General features: G+C 32.7%; 2 protein-coding genes across 2 annotated transcripts; one reads left to right on the plus strand and one right to left on the minus strand.

Moving 5' to 3' along the window:
• LOC130890965 (sodium/potassium-transporting ATPase subunit beta-1-interacting protein) lies at positions 1 to 19,730 on the minus strand. Its single transcript, XM_057795432.1, has 6 exons — positions 19,420 to 19,730; positions 19,225 to 19,362; positions 19,054 to 19,137; positions 18,801 to 18,968; positions 16,702 to 16,762; positions 1 to 11,161 (listed from the first exon to the last, which is right to left on the minus strand). Exons 1-6 carry the CDS (start codon positions 19,471 to 19,473, stop codon positions 10,440 to 10,442), a joined length of 1,227 nt encoding a protein of 408 aa, XP_057651415.1. The 5' UTR covers positions 19,474 to 19,730; the 3' UTR covers positions 1 to 10,439.
• Positions 5,471 to 5,995, plus strand: LOC130894835 (tigger transposable element-derived protein 4-like). The gene has a single exon (XM_057801845.1). The coding sequence runs from the start codon at positions 5,471 to 5,473 to the stop codon at positions 5,993 to 5,995; it is 525 nt and encodes a 174-aa protein (XP_057657828.1).
• Positions 19,731 to 20,430: the final 700 nt, after the last annotated feature.

A 20,430-nucleotide genomic window follows, 5' to 3' on the forward strand; every position in this document is an offset into this window, starting at 1 on the left:
TATTAGAAAAAATGTTTTATTAAATAGTATAAAATATTACACAATATAAATACGAGTTTCGTATTACTTTGGTAGAAAGTATTCACTAAAGCTACTTGTGCCTTCAACTTAGAAAAATATCCCCAGCAAAATATTTTTTAAAGACTAGGTTTTCAATTATATATCCAAAATGTTCTCGACAAACACTGGTGTTATCTTTCTAAAGAGCTTGAGTGGCACTTACACTTTGATATGTAGAATAAGAAACGTTTAGCAACAGTAGCGTAGCTAGACGTGGGCCTTCTTGATGCCCCTTGAACTAATTGAATTGGTTAATTACTTGGGACAACATAATACGATTGAGTGACATTTGTAACTACCTTCAAGACTACAAGCTTTGGAATGAAAAATGGGCCCGATCACCGACGTCTACGAGGTTGGTCTTAGAAGTACCTGGCCCGAAAAAGAAGACACAAAAACAAAAAATAGATGTTCAATAATATCGATACCCTTTTTATAATAAAAATCGTCAAGCTCCTCAAAATAGCCATCAACTGCCGATATCCTCTCTCCATTGTAGGAAAACAATCCGAGGTGGGCTCAAACTTTATTTTGCTATTGCAATAATAGATGTGTGAGCTGGTACTTGGGTTGATGGTACAACATTTTCTTCTAAGCCAAATGCGGCCGTTTTTGCTTGATTTCTTCGCTCAAACGTTCCAATGAGTTCGCATAATACTCGCCGTTGATAATTTTTCCTTTTTCAAGATAGTCGATGAAAATTATTCCACATGCATCTCAAAAAGGCGACGCCATGACCTGGTCTGTAGATGAAGCGGTCTTTGCCTTCTTTAGAGCCGGTTGTCCATTGTTTTGATTGATCTTTTGTTTCAGATGTGAAGTGAAAGAACCACATTTTATCCATGGTTTTTTAGTTAATATAGGATGTATCGCACTTTTTGAAATGCCTACTATGTCTGCTAGCTCACACACTTCCATTCGATTATCATCCAGTAACGCTTTGTGGATTTTCTTCTGTAGCCGTCACCTCATTTGGTCGACCATTGATATGCTGGTCTTCGCAGCAACATTTTACTGTTGATAACGAAAGGATCATTCTCATCCAGAGTAGAATCTAGTTCAGCTTTTATATTGGTTGGGCTAAGGTATTTCAATTAAAAGTATTCACTGAAAACTTTCACTATTGATGGCTGCCAAGTAAATACTAAACAAGGTGGCTTCTTTCTAATACAGTGCAACTACCGTCATCTCTTGGTTAAGCCAGGTACTTCTGAAACCATCCTCGTATATCAGTTCAAGCTACGCATCTGTGCAGCTAAATCCAAGCAGCAACTTTTCATAATATTAGAGCCGATACAAAATATGTAATAAAAAAAACTGAAATTTTACTGTGTGTGTAAATGTAACATAATGATTATGGCAACTTTTCAGATGATGTTTTGGAAAACTTCTATATAATCCACTTCTAGAGTATAGGGTTAGAATTTGTGGAAATCCTAATTTAATATGAAAGAAATCTCAAGTTGCAGAGTGTGTTTTAATTTTTAGTACTTTTATTTTTCTTGTGTTTGTATTTTGTGTACTGATTACAATATTTATAATTATGGCTAAACCAACACTCTCAATTACAGTCTGATTCTAAGGGCTTTCCATAGGTTTACATCCGGCTCGAAGGAACAGTTGGTATTATTTTAAGTGTTGCCATCTTAGTTTGAATCTAATTATCGATTCCCATAATTTCAATCCAATTATTAAAGTCATTATCGACTAAAAATTGACAATGCTGAAGTTTGCAGACTTTTTCTTCCTCTATTTTCTGTTCCTTCGAACCTTCTATAGATTAATATCCGGCTGGAAGGACCAGTATTCGTGTAGTGATAGTAGTGAAAAAGTATGTTTGATAATCTATGATATATTCTGTTAAATTTTGTTACTTCAAGATTATAAAAATTGCTGTCTGGATCACAAAAAGTCAAAACATAGAGTACAGACAATAGGAATAATTTGTACATGGAATGATGGCAAGGGGTAGATATTATTTTTGTAATGTGTCTAACATATTTTACAAAAACACACAAAAAAATTGCACTTATACTTTTGATTATCCATTCAACATATACAACTGAGGTCCATTAATTTGAACATGGTCCCACATTCAACCATTTTTCAACAATAAATACTAAAAGTTTCCTTAACCAATTTAATGAATATTGTTCTATAACCTATATTTGCTGCTCTTTATATTGGTTGCAAAAGTTAAATAATTCCATTAGAATATGACAAATGACAAGACAAGTTAAAACGAGTCAAACTGTGTTCCAGAAATAAGAGGACACTTATCAGACTGGATAGCGGAAATACTGGTACTAAGCAGTTACAGATCAAGCGGAAGTCAGTTATATTGAGATACTACACATGCAGAGCCTCTGATTTGGACTCCAAAAAGAACTGTTAAAATTTTAATAAGAAATAGCAAAGTAAAACCAAGAAATACAAGCACAGATTTTCCTGGATTATGGTGTTTAAGTGAATACCTCAACCGTATGGAAAAAGCTTTTAAAAGTTTACCGGAAGGCAAAAAAACCTAATTCTAATCAGAACATGATGTTCACGACATTTATTTGTACTTGGATATCATCAAGTGTTATGGACAAAGTGAAGGTGAGCTTCCAGGTCGACATCATCCGCAACACCTTTCTAAATAAATGTTTTTACAATAAGAAGCACTTGAAGTTCAGTTCCTATTGAAGACTATACACGGACACAGAAAGAATATTTCAACATGTCTTGCCTCTTTCGTTATAGTTCGACATTGGTCCAGAATTTTATCCAGGAAAATAAATGCTTGATTATCCTAGTAATTCACTGAATTCTGTTAAGAATTTGAGGCATATACTCAAAGAACTTTTAGCTAAGTTGCATTATATTACAAAATGATAACTAGTGCGGATTTACGATGGTGGAATCATGAAAATGTACCCTAAACTAGTCGAGTCAATACTAAGACGTGTTGTTGAGTTCTTTTCTGACAAAGGGGAAGAAACTTCATACTTATACATAGATTTTTAATCTGATTATAGTAAATGATTGGAGTGAGATTCCAAGGCACAACGGACGGACACAAATAAAGGCGTCAAACAGGGAGACCCAATGTCTATTATAGCAAACGGACAGAAGGAATTAATAAAGGCGATCAACAAATCAGAAGAAGAAGCAAGCAATTACGGACTGGAAATAAATGCAGATAGGATAAAGGAAAGGAAACAAAAAGGCTATCAAGCCTATGAAAGAAACAGAAACCTATAAAAAAACAGGTCCAAACATAACACAGGAGGGAGAAAGGAGAGCAAAGAAAAACGAAGAAATAGAGAAAGAGCTGGAGAAAGAAAATATAATGAGATACATAGAAGCACAAAGACTCAACTGGGTTAGCATATAATGAGAATAAAACAAACTGAAATGATCAAAGCGATAAGAGATAGCCATAATCCACATGGGATGGATGGTGTTTATGATAATAAATAATGAATAGAATTGACGATTTTGGATTTTGCCAAATAAATTCGAATAGTATAATACGATGAATTCACTTGATGCTATTTCAAAAACTGGCTTCCACAACTGCTTTAGGAAGTAAGGACCATGTTATTTAATTAAAATGGGGTATAAAGACAATTTGATAAAAATTCACTGATGGGAAAATATGAGAGTATATAAAAATATCAATTTGTTTCAGTTACTTTAAGGCAGTTTGACATGGTGCAAGAAATTGCATGCAAAATATTTCATAGATTAATATTGGACGTCGTTTGACAAGTCTCTTACCACTGCATGATGGCTGCCCCTAACAAAACTTCCATAAGTAAATTAATCAAATTCCTAACGTTAAATTTTATTTAATATTTTGTGACCAGTTTAAACTAATTTAAAAATAACAAAGTTAAGTTAAATTAACAAGAAAGAAGTAATTAGAGTGTTGAACTTCATCCATGTGCGCATGCTTTTGATAAAGAAACATCGCGTCTTGCATTGCACTGCACGTTGCATTGCATCATGTCAAGCGGCCTTTAAGAGTTTTTGAAAAAATGGGTTATGATGTTAGTCATATTGCTACTTATTTTGAGTTTCAGTGTATGGTGAATTTTGTGCCTATATTCTACTGGTTACTCGAGTATCGATTTGAGCAGCCAACAGTCTTTTGGTTAGAGTCAAATTTGTAAAATTATCATAAAATACTCTTAAATTAATACTTGATCATATTATCAGTTGTTTCATTTGATTAAAATACTTGTTAAGAAGACGATAGTATATTGCGCAACTAGTTAGAACAACAGAATATTTCATACTAATGTTTTTAAAGTATGAAATATAGTAGAGCCTCTATGTAACGAACTTCTATATATAACGAATTTTTTTTAAAGACAAATGAATTTCCTTTATACAAAAATGTTTCCTAATAACGAGAAAATCTTCCATATAATGAATTAAAATGCTCCGGAAAAAAATCCAAAAAGTAATTTTTATTATTAAAATTACAGAAATGGTGACAAGGGGAGGCACATTAGAAGAACTCGCTAGCTATCGGCAAGGTAGTGTGAGTCACAGACAGCGGGCGGCTCCGGACTCCCCCTCACCCCGCCTTGGCAGTACCGACGGGCTCGTCGGCGGCTCTGATCTCTCAGTATAAATTGAGTTGTTATTGAGAACAGAGCATTGGCGATGTCTAAGCGGAAAGCTTCAAGTGTAGCAGATAAAATTAATATTTTAAAGGATGTCGAGCACGGCATACAGAAAAAACTTATTGTACAGAAGTATGAAATTCCTCCAAGCACTCTCTCAGCAATAACAAAAAATAGGGATGCAGTTTTGAAGTGTCAGGAAGCTGGAGAAGAAAGAAAAAAATTTAAAAAGTGTAAGTTTAATTCAGTAAATGAAGCAGTTCTAAAGTGGGTAATAACAGTGCGGAATCAGGACTACTTATAAAAGAGAAAGCTATTGCATATGCCGAAATGTTCGGTATTGAAGGCTTTCAAGTAAGTTCAGGGTGGTTGGTCAATTTTAAAAAACGTCATGGAATAACAGAGAAGGTAGTGTCAGGGGAAAGTGCCAGTATAACAGAAACTGCTTGTAATCAATGGAAACCGAAATTTCAGTTAATTTTACAAGATTATCAACCTGATGACGTGTTTAATATGGACGAATGTGGTTTTTTTCATAAATGCCTTCCAAATAAGACTTTAAATTTTAAAGACGATAAGTGTTTTGGTGGCAAAAATAGCAAGGAACGAGTAACTGTTGTAGTTTGTGCTAACATGACAGAAAAATTAAGAATTTTAGTAATAGGGAAAAGCAAACAACCAAGGTGCTTCAAAGGAATAAAATCATTATAGAAGCGCACTATGATTACAACAAGAAATCATGGATGACAAGCGAAATATTCGAGAAGTGGAAAAAGAACTTTGACAAGAAAATGATAAGACAGCATAGAAAAGTTATTCTCTTCATAGACAATTGCCCTACTCATCCTCATCCTCATCACGTGAAACTAACAAATGTTAAGCTTGAATTTTTTCCGCCCAATACGACATCAAAATTACAACCGATGGATCAAGGTGTAATTACAAACCTTAAGGCAAATTATCGGAAAAAAATTCTGAGAAGAATGATTAACGCATTAGAAAATAAACAATCCCTTGATAAGGTTATTGACCCGCGTGTTTGCATAAGAGATTTAACCAAGGTTTGGCAAAATGATGTTACGGAAATTACAATAAAAAATTGTTTTATCAAAGCTGGATTTGCCGAAAACACGACAGAGAAACCAGTAGATGATTTACGATACATCAATGTCCGCTGGAACGAGCTTCAATCAACTGGTGCAATAAATGACAACATTAGCTTGACGGATTATTTAGCCGTAGACAAGGATTTGATGGTGACTGATTATTCTACTGATGATGCTATAATAAACTATATTAGATCTATAGAACTATAAAAGATCTCGAACACCAAGAGGATGACGAAACGGATGATACTGAGGAATCAAAAAGACCGAAACCCTCAAAGTCCGAAATGCAGTCTTCTTTTGAGACCATCAGACATGGTTTCCAGTGTATTGAAAAGTGCCTTATAATGTTTTCCAAATGTGAATATTTCTATGAGAAGTTACAAACAAGATATTAGAAAATATTTCCCAGCTCAAAACAAATAAATTACAAATTGATCTGTATACATTTTCCTATTGCTTCATAAAATGTACTGATTTTTGTTGTATTTTATTATGTATACATATGTATATTTCATGCAAATAAATACATAAGTTTATTTTTTGCTCTAATTGAGTTTTTTTATATAATATCCTGTGTTACATTTCATAAAACATAAGTTAAATACTATTTTTGTATGTTTTTTGAAACTTACAATATAATTACTTTATAACGAAGTTTCTATGTAACAAACTTTTACTTTGAAACCTTTGAAAACTTTTACCAATTTCGTTATATGGAGGTCCTACTGTATACTTATTCTAGACGTCTTATACACTATAATTCCCCAACGACCTACAGGAAATATTTCTTCTTATGAACTAGTGCATTCTGCACTATTGCCAAATGGAATCCTGCTACCTACTTGGAGCCTATTTCTTGTAGGTAGTCGGAAAACAATTTCCCTATATGTGTTACGATATATAAGAAAAAACCCAATTACTTCACATTCTGTATGTGTCATTTAATTCTTAATAGATGACGAATTTACACCATACATTTACATACTGCTACTCCTATTCTCGTCAGCAAAAAAACTATTAGGACTTCAGTGTGGACTTTCGATTCAAAAATCGTTTTCATTCGAGAATCACTTTCTGATGCTTTTTTTGGAATTAATAATCGATTCCTTGATTCTGATTCTTCTAAAGCAATTATTATTGTTTTTAATTTTTGTAAACCGATTTTAATTCTTTTAGAGTCATTAAAAGGTGCCAAAATCGTTTTAACGTTAGTCCTTTTCGATATTTTGCCATTTTCCTCTTCTTAAGAAGCAGTCCGAGTAATTGTATGGTCTAAGATCAGAAGACATGGCGAGAAATAGATCAAGATCAATGTTCATCTGCAGATTTACAATACCTGCAGACGAAATATCCAATTCAATATGGAGATCTTAATCAACTTTCCAGCTCAAAATCAGTGAAGTAATTGTTCCCCATTTCCCTAATTTTTAAAATTATATCACAATGCAGAAAAATCGATTCGATTATCTCGAAGAGCTAATGAGAAATAAATTATGATAATTATTTCATTCTAGCTATTCACCCTCAAACCTCAAGACATCTAGAGCTATTTATACCTCAAGAATATTTCCAATAATGCTTATTAAACATATTTAGATTTTTAAATATCTCAAATTCACAGTTCACCTTGTTATTAATTAATGTGTAAACAAAGTTAATCGGAGGGGCGCGGGAAGTATGTCAATGGGAAACTTGGCTTTTGAGAATTTAGTCGCTTTGGATTGGTAACGGCTAGAAAAATTTTACACGAGGAATTACACATGACAAAAGTCTGTGCCAAAAAATCTGACTTCTGACCAACAAATCTGCTCAGATTTTCTTGAAAGGTTAGAAAAAGATCTGTTTTGAAATGGACTCGATTTGAGTCGATGAAAGCGGTAAAGCAAAAAACGACAGAGCTCCTGAAGGTTCTCACCAAGAGACCAAGACTTCGATCAATGGGAAAAACGTATGGAAAGTTGTGTGGCAAGGGGAGGGGAGTATATTGAAGGGGAGCATTCGAATGTAGAATAATTTTTATGATAAAACCTTTTTTCGTAACCAGTCTCGTTATTTAATAGCCAGACCTCGTATAATATTGCCTGCAACTTTGTGGAGGCTGGAAAAGCATCTCACATTCTTTTAAATAGATAATTTGATTGTGTCCAATAAAATATTAAATGATTCCTCGGACATCCTCAGGACATGAAAATATTCCCTTGAATCTTCCAGAGCCAGTTCTTTAATAGACAACTGGAGGCTCCAAGCTCATTTCTTCTACTAATCCATTTTCTCAAACATATACGTTTAGGCTTTTGTAAATCTTTAAAATATATACTGCTAGTTACGTTAGTAAGAAGTTTTAATATTTATCGAAGAAGATTTTGGTTTGTAACTTGCCGTAACTTGTAACCCACTACTGATACTCGACTTGCTGCTAATCGATTTCAACCAAACACTGGCCCGTCTAAACGATTGTTTGACTCGGACTTGATTGAGCAAACACTACTAATTAACTTGACTTGTGTGGGGAATAAACACACTCGACTGAATTACTTTACTAAATCACGGGCTGCGTCTGAACCGGACTTAACAACATGCATTCCAGCCGAAGTGGTTTTCTTGCCGCCTAATCTAACCAATGGACCAAGGCGTGATATCTAATTTCAAGGCTTATTACTTGCGGCAAACATTCAAGCAGATGTTTAGAGAAGTAATCAATAAGAGAATTTTGGAAAAACTCCAATATCATGAGTGCTGTAGAAAACATAAACCTGTTTTTGAATGAGATAACAGAAAGATCTTTGAAAGAAGTATGTCAGAACATTTGACCAGATTTAAGTAAGAACAAAGACATTGCATAGTCTATCGATACGGATGGAATAGTGGAATTAGCTAAACAAACTAGTTTAGATAAGGTAAATGTAGAAGACGTCGAAGAAATAGTTCAAGAAACATCAGCTAGTATTTCTAGTGATGAGCTCAAGGAATTAACTGAGCAAGAAGAAAACAAAAATATTGATAGTAGTGATTTTGAAGAAGAGCAAAAAGAACTTTCGATAGTGTTTGTAAAAAGGAGTTTCACCACTATAATTAAAAATATGGACCAAGTTGTTGAAAATTATCCAAATTTTGACAGGAGCTCAAAACCAATTGCATGAGATAGCGATTCAAACTTTAATTCATTAATTTTGACGATTGCAATAACGGATTTCTGAGCTGGTGCATTGTTTTGATGAAACAACACTGTACTACACGCATCCCGAAAAACCAACGCCAGGACTTTTCCTGAAAAGATTAAAGGTTTTAGCCATCTTTGGAGCCGCTTCTCCTTTTTCAGTCCATTGTTTCGATTGTTCTTTTGTTCCGGGAGTGAAGTGATGGACCACGTTTCATCTATGGTTATGAAAAGGTGCATAAATTTTTTTCTGTGAAATATTGCCAAACAGTCGATGGAAATGCGGCACTCATCTCGTCCAAATGTGTTATAGATTCACAACAACTTTTGTTGATAAGTGGATAGAGCATCTATAACTCTCCGTCATGCTCACAATGCAAACTACATCAGATGCCTTCTTGACAACAGGGCAAAAATTGGAAAAACAAAATACAGCGAATGATCTGACTGAATTATTTGTTTTCATAAATATATTCGTTTATATTGTTTTTATTTTCGTGAGAAATGAATGTTTGGTTTTATTTTTATTAAAAAAAAAACGTTATTAATTTTAATACCTAACCAATTTTCCATCCTTTCCCTAACCCTATTATTTACGTGTTAGCCTCGTTTCACATTACGTTCTACTTTTATGGAACGTATTCCCCGCGTTAAGCGGGAACCTACTGTATATGCCAGATATACGAGGGCCATTTTTTTTCAACCCCCGATAGGCTATAAATAAAAGGCAAGTTGATATAAAACAATAATTTCATCACCAAAAGATTGGTAAACTTATGGTTACTTTTCGACATGATCACCGAAGAGATTTTGTCATATCTGTGGACAAGCTTTTTAATACCTTCTTCAAAAAAAGTTTGCCGCCAATGAACAGACCTTGAAATTTCTGGAAATTCCGTAGACAAAGCAGTAACGGTGAATCTATGGTTTTCTTTAACAATTCTGTCAACTCTTTGAAACGACAGATTTGCGTCCTTGGCTCCCATCATGATGCACATCATTACGGCCATCTTTAAACTTTCAACACCATCAATCATGAAGTTTTCCCCATACACCCGAAACATTCTCCGATGGATTTCTACAGCACTATTGCCTTCAGCCTGTACACACTTGGCGGGAGCATCAATAATGGCGGACATGTTTACGTAGCTGTAGCACAACGCCGACTGACGCCCGAAAGTCAACAATGGCGGAGTGTGTAGTGCGAGAGCTTACAGCGCTTTTTTCAGTCCACGTAGCGTCTGCACGGAGCGATCGGAGGTTGAAAAAACAACGGCTCTCGTATAAATTTCATTATTTGCACGATTAGAGATCATATTAAATTAATTATATGGCAATAAATCTGACAAATGTCCCATTTTCTGCTTGTATCTAATAACGACAATGTTGTAGTTACCCTGTATATGAAATTGTGTTGTTTCGATGCGAAATTTACATTGTCTGTATCTGTATCAAGAGGTATTTCACATAAAAATTAAATAATAAATTACCTATTTATATTGGAGTTTCAGAATCTATAGGAATTTGTCCGTGTGAAGTATAAGCTGGAGGTCCACTGTTCAAGAAAGCCATAGACCTCATACTATTTCTACTAGAATGTCCTCTTTTTTGTGGCACTTGAGGAGTAGCATGACTGTGGTACTGCTTTGGGGGAGAATAGTTTAAAGCTCTGGTTCCATGGAAATTAGAATAACTTGACCGGACAGATGCAGGTCGGTTATTATACAACTCGTCCAATTCTTCTGTTTCGTTCAAGCTTTGCTGGGAAGATTGCTGGTAGTTTGGATTTGAATGACCAGCATTCACTGACCAATTTTGCTGCACCATCAAATTATTATTGGAAGACATATTATAGTAATTGGGAAGGGGTGATTCAATAGGGGAGAGACTAGATGGACTGTCATATGGTTTCTTCTGTTGCTGCTGCTCTAGAAGCTTTGTCACTGGATTCTGCGCCATCTTTCTTGATCTAGTAGAAGATCTAGCGTGTGATCTATGGCTGCTGGTACTGTGCCTCCCCGATGATCCTCTTGTCATTATACTGCGCCGTTTTACTCTCCTTGGAGTCATTGGTTTGGGAGAAACTGGTGTTGGCACTTGGTCAAATTCAGTGTCACTGTCAATTGGCCGGTTGTCAACGTGAGGACTGAATTCAATCGAGTAAAGCGAAAGTCGTGTTTTTGTGTTCTTATTCTTTCGGGATGATTTACATGACGCTGTTAGAAAGGTGAATTATTTAGAATTTTAGGTAATTGGGTATGGTAAAAAAATTAATTATAAAAGAAATTACACCAACAATCGATGAAGTTTGAATTTATCTTGTCGGATAAAATTTTAATATATTAAAAATTGAAAAAAAGAAATTATTATATCTGATTAAAGGTTATAATGATTTCATACTATCGCGGTCCCCTCGTTTTTTGGCTCTAAAAAATTGAAAAATCATTCGATTTTAATGATTTTTTAAAAATCTTTTAACAACGTACAATTTAGGAAAAAATATCAATTTTTTTTATTTATTACGTGTTGAAATTGAAATTTTTTTTCTTTAATAATTGTATATAACATTTATATGGGAAGTTAGATTGGACTTATTCTAACCCTAATCTAATCTAAGAATGTTTTTGTTTATATTTCTTTGATGATTCACTCCCAAGGAGCCGTTGAACCTTCACGTTGGTGAGGTGGCCCAATAGGCGCCCTACGTTGCCATGAGAAGGGGGGCCGGTGGAAAAAACGGTCAAAGAATAAGATTTTTAAATTTAGTTAAAATCTTTCTTTCTCAATGGAAGGTGAAAAAATTTGTTTTTCTATGTTCGATACCAGTATTTTCAAAAATTGTATTCTCTTGAGTTAATTTAGTCAAAGATGAGCTTTTTTGGTCCAGTTTATTCAAAAATGGGTTTGTTTAGGCCAATATTGTCAAATATTGAATTCTCTGAATTTAATTTAGTCAAAAATGTATTTTTTTGACCTTAATTTCTCAATAATCGGTCTCGGAATTTTATTTTTTTCAAATACTAACATTTGTAAGTTGAATTTGATAAAAACTGCCTTTTTAAAATGCAATTTGGTCGAAAACTCATTATTCTATGATGGATTTTTTTAAAAATGGGCCCTTCTTGGCCAATATTGTCAAAAATTGAATTCTTTAAACTTAATTTATTCAAAAATGGACTTTGTGACCCTAATTTCTCAACATTCATCCTCTGAATTTTTCAAAAACCAGCATTTTTAAGTCGAATTTAGCAAAAAACTGCCTTTTAAAATGTAATTTGGTTGAAAAGTCGGTTTTCTATGATTAAATTTATAAAAAATAGGCCATTTTTTGGCCAATATTGACATATATCGAATTTTCAAAATTTAGTAAAAATGGGCTTGTCCTGGCCAATATTAACAAACACTTGTAAAAAAGATATTTCGATTTTTTAGATCCAAAAAACGACAAGTTTTTGTTTATTTACTTTCAAGATTACTTGATAATTACGTAAGAAAAAATAAATGTTTAGAGGTTATGTCATATAAATTGATAATTTAGTAGTAATATTTCACTAATACTCACTATTACACAGTCTGGTCCTTCGAGCCGGTTATAAATTGAAGGCTCGAAGTACCAGGCAGTGTATTTCATGTTGTAGTGGTTCCAACTCAATTAAGTGATAAAAATAGAAGTTAAGAATAAAAATAATAAATTTCCAATATAAAATGTGGCAAATAAACTTGTTAGGTGTAAATAACCTTCAATGAAAGAAAAGAAAACAATAAATAGAAAGTATGGATTCTAAAACATTTAATTAGTTCACAATAATTACATAAACATGCAATAAATAAAGTAATTCATGCTAGAAGCAGATTGAAAATCAGCAAAAAGCCACATATTTTACCAGTCTAAAATAATATTTGACTAGAGCTACAAAAAAAAATAAATGTCCTATCATGATAAATCATAAGGGTGCGAACATAAAGATATAGGTCTCTTATGACCTTTTCTGCCGGTTATAACAATGTTATTGAAGGAATTACTTCTTCTTTTAGTGTCACGTATAGCGTCCACACGCATTGGTCTACTTTTGTGATGTATATCTTGGTTAGGGAAAAGATAAGTATTAGAATGGTGCAGAAATTTGTTAGAACTGTACATGTTATCTCTGGTCACATAAGTCGGATGTAACAAGATACTGTCAGGTGCATTTGGCTTCTCATATTTAACTGAAAATAAATATAAAAGCGTAGTGTATAACAGAGTTGGACCAAATAAGTTAGTATCAACAAAAAAAAAGTATTCTAGCAGAATAGAGGGAATATGGGAGCGCGATTCAATGAATAATATAAAGTTGGCAACTAAGTACTTTCGCTTTTTACTGATAAATGGCCTTTTTTTTATATTTTGGATACATTAGAACCTCACTGATCCGAACCGCGTTAATCCGAACCACCGATCGGTAATAAATAATCGGAGCCTCAATAAAACATGCTTTAGAACAGAAATACGGTTTATTGAGGTTTTACAACACTGTATCACACCCCTAATTTTGCGAACGGTTCGTCATGTCGGTCAATTTCTATTGCTTCAAAGATGAAAACCTGTTTGATGCTGCGATGTTGCATCATCGCTGTAGAAACAACAGATAAGCAGGTACAGACCTAGAGCTCTACTCTGCGTAGCGCAGATCAAGGTCGAATGCGCTTGTCGCGTCGTCGGAGTGCGATACAACTTCATTGCCACCGGTGCCTCTTCCTTCGTCGTCACTGCTCAAGGTTCCCGCTTCTCAGCGGTTCACTGCAGCTGCTATGTCCTCGTCGGCAAGCTCCTCGTGGGTGTCGGGATCTTGTGCTATCCACTCATCGATGTCTGAGACGTTTGCTTCACTACAACCGGGAATTTCAGTCACCAGTAAAAAATGAGCAACGTTCTGGTCGGTCTACTGAAGATGATGATGACCAAATCGTTATAATTGATGAGGATCTTCATATAACTGTTCGAGAGGATGCAAAGAGGCTACATGTATCAATTGAAGAACACTTAACATGTGTTGGGCTAGTTAAGAAGCTTGATATTTGGGTACCTCACGAATTGAAAGAAATTGATAATGAAAAATGGGTCCTGTACAGTAACATAGTTCGAAAATGATCAAAATGAACCTTCACAAACCACATCGAAAGCTGAAAAACAAAAAAAGCTCATGCTTTCAGTTAGGAGGGATTACAAAAAATGTTGTGTTTTTTGAGCTGCTTCCAAGTAACCAAACGATCAATTTTGATGTTTACTATCAACAATTAATGAAACTGGATGAGGTAATCATAAAAAAATCAACCACAATTGTCAAATCGGAAAGGTGAAAAGTATTTCATGATTCATTATTCAAGTTGGTTGGGAAGTGATGTTACATCCCCCATATAACCCTGATCTGGCAACATCTGATTACCATTTATTTCGAAGTTTGCAGAATAACGATGATCTTCAATCGTACCTGGTTCAGTTTTTTGCTGATAAGGACCAAAAATTTTATGAACGCGGAATCATGAAAGATGGCGAAAGGTGATTGAGCAAAATGGAAAATATATAATTGATTAAAAACTATTCTTTGTTAAAAAAAGTGTTTTATTTCATACTACAAAACCGAAATTACTTGTTCGCCAACCCAATATAAAATAAAATCATCATCCTTTATAAATAATTTATCTATGTGTCCGATTCAATTTTTTTAAATATATAAATGTGTCAAATTGATTGTATGTTATCTCTCGAAGGATATTGATAGGCATAAATTTAGTTCTGTAAATAACAGGTATTTCCAAGTTAAATGGAAATCATGACCATCATATACACAATATTAATTCTTTTCTACCAAACATTCTATTTCTGATAAGGGAAAACGATAAACAGATTAGTGAACTTATCTTATCAGATAAAATTGCAATAATTATTATTAGTCATTTTTTTTTGAAATTTTAGAATAGATTCCAAGTAAACTTTCACTCATGTTTTAAAAAACTGAATGAAAATATTTAAATTATTAAATGTGCCAGCAACACAATGTCTTTTGACAGATTTGAAACCTTCACAAGCAGCGATTGTTTAAGAAACAAGTGGATATTGATTAAAACTGTTCTAGACAGTGCAAGATTGATACTAGAGCATTAAAAAGACATCAACGAAGTCTTTAGACCAACGTTATACCTTTGCAAGCAACAATTTATCGGAAAACGTTAAGATGTAGATGAAAATCTTTGGATACAGAGGAAAACATAACCTCTATTGATACTATAACACCAAAAACCGTTTCGCTACGTCTTTCGAGCCGTTTTAAACCTTTACAAGCAGCAATTTACTATGGAACAAGTGGATATTGCTTACAACCCTAAATTAGAGAGATAAAAATGAATTTATTGATACTATAGCATCAAAAACATTTGGCGAAATGTTTCAGTTCATTTTAAACCTTTACAAGCAACAATTTATCAGAAAACAAAAAAATGTTGATGAAAATCTTTGTACAAAAAGAGGAAAACATAACCTCTATTGATACTATAGCATTAAGAACCATTTTAGATTTTCAGCCCATTTTACACCTTTACTAGCAACAATTCACTATGGAATAAGTAAATATTGCTTACAACCCTTATGTAGTGAGAGAAAAAAGATAAGATAGCACCAAAAAGTGATGAACAAAGTCTATAGACCAATGTTAAGCCTTTACTGCCATCAATTTACAATAAAATGAAAAGATGTTAATAAAAATCTTTAGACATAGAGAAGAAAACAACTTTTATTGATACTATAGCATCAAAAACATTTGACAAAATGTTTTAATCCATTTCAAACCTTTACATTTTTTGTAGATCTTTTTAAAACAAATCTTTTTTATTTAAAAGCTTTTTCATACCTCTCTTTGTTTTAGAGTTATAGTTTTATAAACAATTAAATTGTTTATAACCAATTACTCGACCAGATTTGTGCTCGGCACCCTCGAAAGAACATAGGAAAACACATTCTTAAACTGAGGATAGTACCAAATGGCTACGAGACTCCCCCTTAGCAGTAGGTTAGGTGGTAATAGAAAATGAATCACATTTTGGTTAATTACTACTCATACCTCAATAAAAAGTCGCCTATACAAACTTAGAAAGTGGAATTTGTTTACAAAAAGATGTATGATTGTTTAAATTTAGAAGTACTACACATATTAATGTAATTTAATATTTTGTAGAAAAAATTACTGGTATTGAAAAGAAAGCAGTAGACTGTCATGCTAACCACAGAACTTTTTAGAAAATAACAAAAAGAAAACTATCAAGTCTCGCATAACAGATATATTTATCAAGTGCATGCTCATTTTAAATAAATTTTAAGGCTCAAACTTCATTTCATGCGTTAGGACAATAGTAAATTTATTCTATAAATGCAAAGTCCAACTCTGTACTTATACTTAATTAAAAAAGACAACTAAGTGTTGATCTAACAGTCTAATAAGTGCATTCCCATATACCACAACTTACCAAATTGTTTGAGGATCAAAACCACCAATGAAATCGACTGCAAGCATACTTTTATTTTAATACCAAGATTGATCAAAAAATAAACGAAAGTACAAATTGCAAAAACTGACAATCCATATTATATCATGATTTCTCATTAATAATTCAAAGTATTCCATTCAAAACATGAATTTAAAAGTTTTTTAATCAATCCAAAGGTAGCAATGTGTTAGTTAATGTAATACTTTAGGGTGTAATTAATAAATATTATACTCACAAGTATCATCTTCCTCTAGAAACATTCGACTTAGACAAATACCGATGATGCTATTAAATACCTGAAAATAGAGCTTTGAAGATTATTTGTTGTTCGTAGTTTTCTATTAATGTAACTCACAACTGAATAAAAGGTACATACTAAGGTAAAAGCACCAATGGTTGACAGATCCTCAATGGTGGACAGTTTGATATTATAATCTAAATAATAAGAGTTTTATAAGTCACACAAATCTAGTAAAACCTAACTCCATCTATATTCTAACTTCAAACCTACCTTTCTTCACCAAACTGTCATGACCGACAGGTGATTGACCTCACATGTTAGATTAATATTGTAGTCAGTTTTGTTAAGAAGGTGATTAAAAAATAGAGGTAAGCAATTAGGTTTTAAGTGAATAAATAAAAGCTACATATAACTGAAAGTTGATAATAATTAATGATACTTTTGCTTTTTGAAGTTAGTTTAGGCATGTGTCAATTATTGGGTAAAAATTTCTCAAAATTCCAATAATTGACAGGAGTGTCAACCATTGGATTCTGACCTTCATTTAAGGATTTTGTATTGCCTACCTTACCATAACTTTGCTATAAATATTATAAATAAGCTATAGCTGATGTACAAAGGGGAATGGAGGTGCAATGGGTGACTTTGATGTATAGAGTCAAAGGAAAAACACTGACATTTCGTGAAAGGGGTATCCTAACTATGGCCAAAGTGGTATTTCCGATAGGAAAGGGAGCATCTGTTAGATAGTGTCCAACAGTTGATGGTTGTGTTAAAAAGAGAACATCCATTTCTATACAATAGATCAGAGAACAAATGGTACAACAGTTTTTTACACAGAAATAATCCAAAGGACACCACAAAATCTTACAATTACCAGAGCTTTGGTAACTAGTGGGCTACTAAAAAGTTAGCTTATTAAAATCTACGAATTTATAATGCTGAAAAAACTGCCCTTTTTATCTCAATCCAAAGGGTAATAAAATATTAACTGCACGTGGAGATAAAACTGTTAATAGTGAGGAAAAGGAATATTTCACTGTATTAATTCCAGCAAATGCAGGTGATCTCTCTTGATAATATTCAAGTAAGAAAGAATTTCTAAGAAATTAGCAGGAATTGTACTAGATCCTGGGGTATTGGGGAAATCAGCTGGATAAACTGCAACACATTTTTTGAATTTATTATCAATATCCATGGATTGTTAAAAATGAGATTTGATTACAGGTCATTCTGTTTATAGATGGGCATACTTCCCATCTAACATTACATGCCAGTCAATTTTGTGAGCAGCAAGAGATAATTCTTATTGCAATATTTTCAAATTTTATATATAAAATTAAGTCAATGGGAGTTGCTGTTGGAATGAAAAAATGTACAGACCCTAACGGCAGAATATTTTTTTAAATGATAATGATGTCAGTACAATAGGGAAGTCCCAAATTATGAAATTGTTAGTTTTTCTGAAAATGTGTGCAGCTGGAGATCAATTGAAGTATGAATTTTCTAAGATCTTGGTTGAAAAATCTTCAAATTTTTATTGCATTTTTTGTGCTTAGTACCAAAAAATTGCAATAATTCCTACTTTGTTTCATGTGATAGGTATTTGACTTTCATTACAACCATAAATCAGGACCAGTCAAATATTTGAAATTTTTATGTCATTTATTGGTACCTCAGATCCCATTTCAAAAATGAGCAATATATAGTAAAATGTGAATTAAATATGTTACGATTTTTAAGTACTAGAATATATAAGTATAATTTTTAAAAAAAAATTTCAATTATTGGGTAAAAAATATGTCAATTATTGAAGACTTTAGATTTGCATAGTGTCAACAATTGTTTTTTTCACTTCTGCATACCTATAATTTTCTTTTTCAATTCAAATTAATAATAAATACTATATTAGCGTAATATTTGCAACAGTAGGCTTTTAGAAGTTTGTTTCTCATTAATTCAGAAAAACAAATCTAAACATGTTAATCATTGGTGCTCTTACCTTACATAATTTTCAAAATCTTCAAGTTTTTAATAATATTTCTGCTTAAAATTCAGATTTATACTTGCTGATATAACATAAATATACTTACAGCCAGAATACATTGAATCCCTGCTTGCGCAATTTCAACATGTACATAGTTGATTAAACATCCTTCATATTCTACAGGTACTGCATCCACATCCTTAATTCTACAGCCAGGTCCTTCCTTTTTCCACCAACTGTCACTATTTAAATCTAATTTGAGCACTTTGTTTTTCTGAAAATATATTTTATACCATGTTGTTATTTGTAACTAATTAATTAACTGGAGAATTTATAGGTAAATGTATAATAATAGGTACCTCATGATCTAATCCTGCTACATTTAGATATAAACATATCATAAAAATATTCCAACCAATCCAAAAAATATGCCATAGTAAATACTAAAAATGTAAAGACATTAATCTATCAATTTAATTATTCCTATAGAAATATACTTAGAAATCTTGTATTTAGTTTACTTTACTCACAGCTATAATATATTTAGGGCGATATTGATAGGCACCAAAAAAGCCAAATATGATAAATACAATTTCAAAGAAGTTGACTAATATTGGAATCCATAGAAAACCAAGGAAGTCAAACACCTGTCTTTCTACTACTATTATCTGTAAAAAGAATTCCAAATTAACCAAAAGAAGCCTTAAAAATATTGTAAAACTTACCATTTGCAAAAAGCATATTGATAGAAAAAAATACCTTCTTGAACAAATGCCCATGTCATGGATTTTGAGAAGCCTGCCTTTCGCAACTATAAAAATTTTATTATTTCCTCTTTAAATTAAACAACCATTTCACAACCATCTTCAATATAGTCGTAGTTATATTACGGCCGTCACTGCTTTGTATAATAATGATTCATATTCTTCAATGATTTGAGAAAATGTTATTATTCTCTATTGTTTGACTCAGTTTTCCCATCACTTCACTTCTAGGTATATACTGACAGATTATTGACTTGACGTTTCTATTAGACAAGTTCGGATTGTTCATTTCGACTTAAATATATCTGAGTTGTGTCAAATCTGAGCGATAAGACTCAGTTAGTCAGATTATTTGTAAAGTATATTAAATGAAATGTTTTCAATTGAAAATTAACTGAGTGAGCAATATAGAGACGAACAAAATTCAGTATTTACTGTGAGGAGCGTTTTTTAGTCATTGGTAGAACTGGGAAATAGAGTCACTCTCACACTTCCGAGTTTCGACAATGTAAACACTTTCATTATTTTAAATTAACAAAATAGAACATAATGCGCCAAACGTATTTTTTTATTATAGCAATAATCAAACCGAAAAAAATAAAAAAACAATTTTTGGCTTAAGAATAAAATTACTAATGAGAAAATTGATATAATTAGTATTATCGAGTGGGGTGTTTTATACAAAGTTTTAAATTAAATCTGATCGCTCAAAATAGTTACAAACATACAGGTGAAACTTAAAAAAGCGTGCTAAAAATTAATATGAATAGTTATATAAATTTTTTAAACATACTGTTATGATTTAATTTATTCAATTTGACTCTCTCCGTAGATTAATAGAAATACTTGTAGAACAACCGTTCAACAACATTTTAATTTATTCATCGCTCTTCAAGAAAAATTCCCTTAATTATTTTCCATACGTTTTTTCCATTGATTGAAGCAGTGCTGGAAGTCTCCTTTAGTGAGAAC

This window comes from Diorhabda carinulata, chromosome 1 (assembly GCF_026250575.1).
Source record: "Diorhabda carinulata isolate Delta chromosome 1, icDioCari1.1, whole genome shotgun sequence".
Taxonomy (NCBI): Eukaryota; Metazoa; Arthropoda; class Insecta; order Coleoptera; family Chrysomelidae; genus Diorhabda; species Diorhabda carinulata.

Bases quoted from the DNA above. Each gene is read 5' to 3' on its own strand.
- LOC130894835 (XM_057801845.1), top strand. From the start codon at position 5,471: ATGATAAGACAGCATAGAAAAGTTATTCTCTTCATAGACAATTGCCCT.
- LOC130890965 (XM_057795432.1), bottom strand. From the start codon at position 19,473: ATGGGCATTTGTTCAAGAAGGTATTTTTTTCTATCAATATGCTTTTTG. The intron at 18,969-19,053 runs GTACCTATTATT...ATATATTTTCAG, and splicing joins TAGCAGGATTAGATCATGAG to AAAAACAAAGTGCTCAAATT. The intron at 11,162-16,701 runs GTGAGTATAATA...CCTTTCTAACAG, and splicing joins TCTAGAGGAAGATGATACTT to CGTCATGTAAATCATCCCGA.